At 37.7% G+C, this 2347-nt stretch overlaps 1 protein-coding gene across 1 annotated transcript in view; it reads right to left on the reverse strand.

Annotated features, from left to right (window-relative positions):
- Nucleotides 1–569: 569 nt before the first annotated feature.
- LOTGIDRAFT_163039 (hypothetical protein) overlaps nucleotides 570–2347 on the reverse strand; it is a gene marked incomplete at both ends in the record, with an annotated part of 2231 nt that continues 453 nt past the window's right edge. The window contains 3 exons of the mRNA XM_009059090.1: nucleotides 570–1328; nucleotides 1598–1781; nucleotides 1926–2151. Coding sequence (XP_009057338.1) covers nucleotides 570–1328; nucleotides 1598–1781; nucleotides 1926–2151 — 1169 coding nt within the window. The remainder of the gene's footprint in view (nucleotides 1329–1597; nucleotides 1782–1925; nucleotides 2152–2347) is intronic.

Raw genomic sequence — 2347 nt, forward strand, 5'->3', positions numbered from 1 at the left:
TGTGATTCTGTAAAGTGTTTGCCACATGGTTATCAAAAGAAATGTCACGTTCTTCGATTATTGGGTTAACAAATTTTTGAAGTATGAGAACCACTCTTCGTCATCAATGTTTTGATTTGTGGATTTTGATGGGTTCATAAACCGTTTCAAGGTGGACCAGAATTCTTTGGAGTCCTTGCGTTCACAAGCACCTAAAAGTTCGGTTTGTATATTTTCCATATGTCGTTGTTTTTTCACATCACACATAGTTTTAAAGATTTTTTTGGTATCAATATATTGTTCAAGATCACTAGTTGAATTTGTCACACGAAATGATTTTAATTCTGTGTTTTTTTTTGGTATGTTGTTGCCTTAACTCATCATCGAACCACGGCTGGGATTTCTTGCGTTGGTTCCTATTAACGACGTACATCCCTGAAGCCCGTCCAACTTCCTGTAGGATTGCATTTAATTTTGAAACAGCCCCGTCAATATCAGTGTTGATTACTCCATAGAGATCTAGCAGCCGGGCCTCGACATCTGGCGATTGCATCTTTTGACAAAAATCGACAGTATTTTAGGCTTTCCACCTATAGCGCATTGTCTTGGCAGCTAGTTTCGCCGAATGAAATTGAACATGATATTGGAAAATGTTTGGAAATATCCGTATCCAGAACTGTGAAGTTGGAAACATCACTTAGCATCCTTGGTTTCACTAACGCCAAATCGATCACACTAGCCCCAGTGCTGCTCACGTATGTATAATTGCCCAACGGATCGCCTGGTGTGCGACCATTTAAAATAATGAAATCGTTATCACAGCACAGTTCAATAAGTTGATTCCCAAATGTGTTGGTTTGATTGTCTTTACTATTTCGTTGAACGGGCGTTGCTTCATTTACACTGGATTCGTAAAACGATTGTAAGAAAGGATTATGCTTTGTTTTGGCTTCCTCTACAAAATCTTGTTTTCTTCCTATTCTAGAGTTGAGGTCACCCAATATTATTACGTCGTCGCTTGGGTACATGTTTTCGATTTCGTACAGAGCACATCCAAGTAATCTAACACCACAATTCACATTTTTGTCGTTGTAGAAAATTGATCCTTCTGGGGGAATGTACACAATACCAACAATTAAGTTTTTGGGACGACCAAATTTCTTGAGTCCCAGGCGTATCCAAATCATCTCCTCATAATCAGTCTTGAATACAATCCTTTCAGTTAAACTCGCTAAGTTTTTCTTTACAAGAAGTACAACACTATCGGACGCTTTAAATTGTTCACATTTTCTAATAGTTTCAAACACTCTAAAATTCTCAAAATCATCTTCGAAGTTACCCTCGGATTTCTGAAATGTTTCCACAAAACCAACGATGTCACAGTTGATAATAAGTTCCGAAATAGTTTCATAATTGTGCACAGCTTACTCCGTAATCCTTCAATGTTCCATAATATACACTTCAAATTTTCTGTTAATACAACGGACTGATTGAGCGTTGCATTAATTGTCTGCTATATTCTGGGCTGATTTATTTTAACTATTTGGCAAGAGTCGAGATCATAGGTGAATCTGTCGTTACCAATAACCAGTTTGTCGTGATTTAGAAAAGCCCTCACTTCAGTATTGGCTTCTTTCGCTTCAATAAGTTTCGGAATGAGCGCTTTTCTTCTCATGCGTACCAAGAGGGTGTAGTCTTCACTGATTGAAAGCTGATCACCTGGCCTTTTATCAATTTGATTATTCTGAATAGATTTCAAATAAGCTCTTGAACACTTTAATATATAATCTCTGTCCTTTAGTCTATTGAACATAATTAACACTGGCCTAGGTCTTGTTGAATCTGATTTTTTCTTTCCAAGTCTATAACATCGCTCAATCCCAATTTCACGTTCTGAGTCTGTCCCGGCAATTTTGAATTCACCTGATAATATATCTCTAACTAACCTCTCACAATCTTCATATCTTTCACTTGGTGTCTCTTTCAGTCCATATAATATGATATTCTTCTGTTTTGTATAATTTTCATTGACGTCTAACTTCGATTTCAATTCATTGTTACCTTTTTTCAAACATCTCACGTCCTCTTGTATCTTTATTACTTCATCCTTGATGTTGAGTTCTTGGACCTCAATCTTTAAGTCTTTTCCTTCAGTTCTCAAACTCGCAATATCTGATCTTAAGGATTGTACCAAAATAGTGAGCTCTGTAACACTTTCATACCTTCCTCATCCTCTATATCTTCTTCATCCTGCTCCTTTATACCTTCCTCATCCCGCTCCTCAATACCTTCCTCATCCTGCTCCTCCCTCTATACCTTCATCCTCCCGCTCCTCTATACCTTCCTCATCCCGCTCCTCTATACCTTC

This window comes from Lottia gigantea (assembly GCF_000327385.1).
Source record: "Lottia gigantea unplaced genomic scaffold LOTGIsca_37, whole genome shotgun sequence".
NCBI classification, from domain to species: domain Eukaryota; kingdom Metazoa; phylum Mollusca; class Gastropoda; family Lottiidae; genus Lottia; species Lottia gigantea.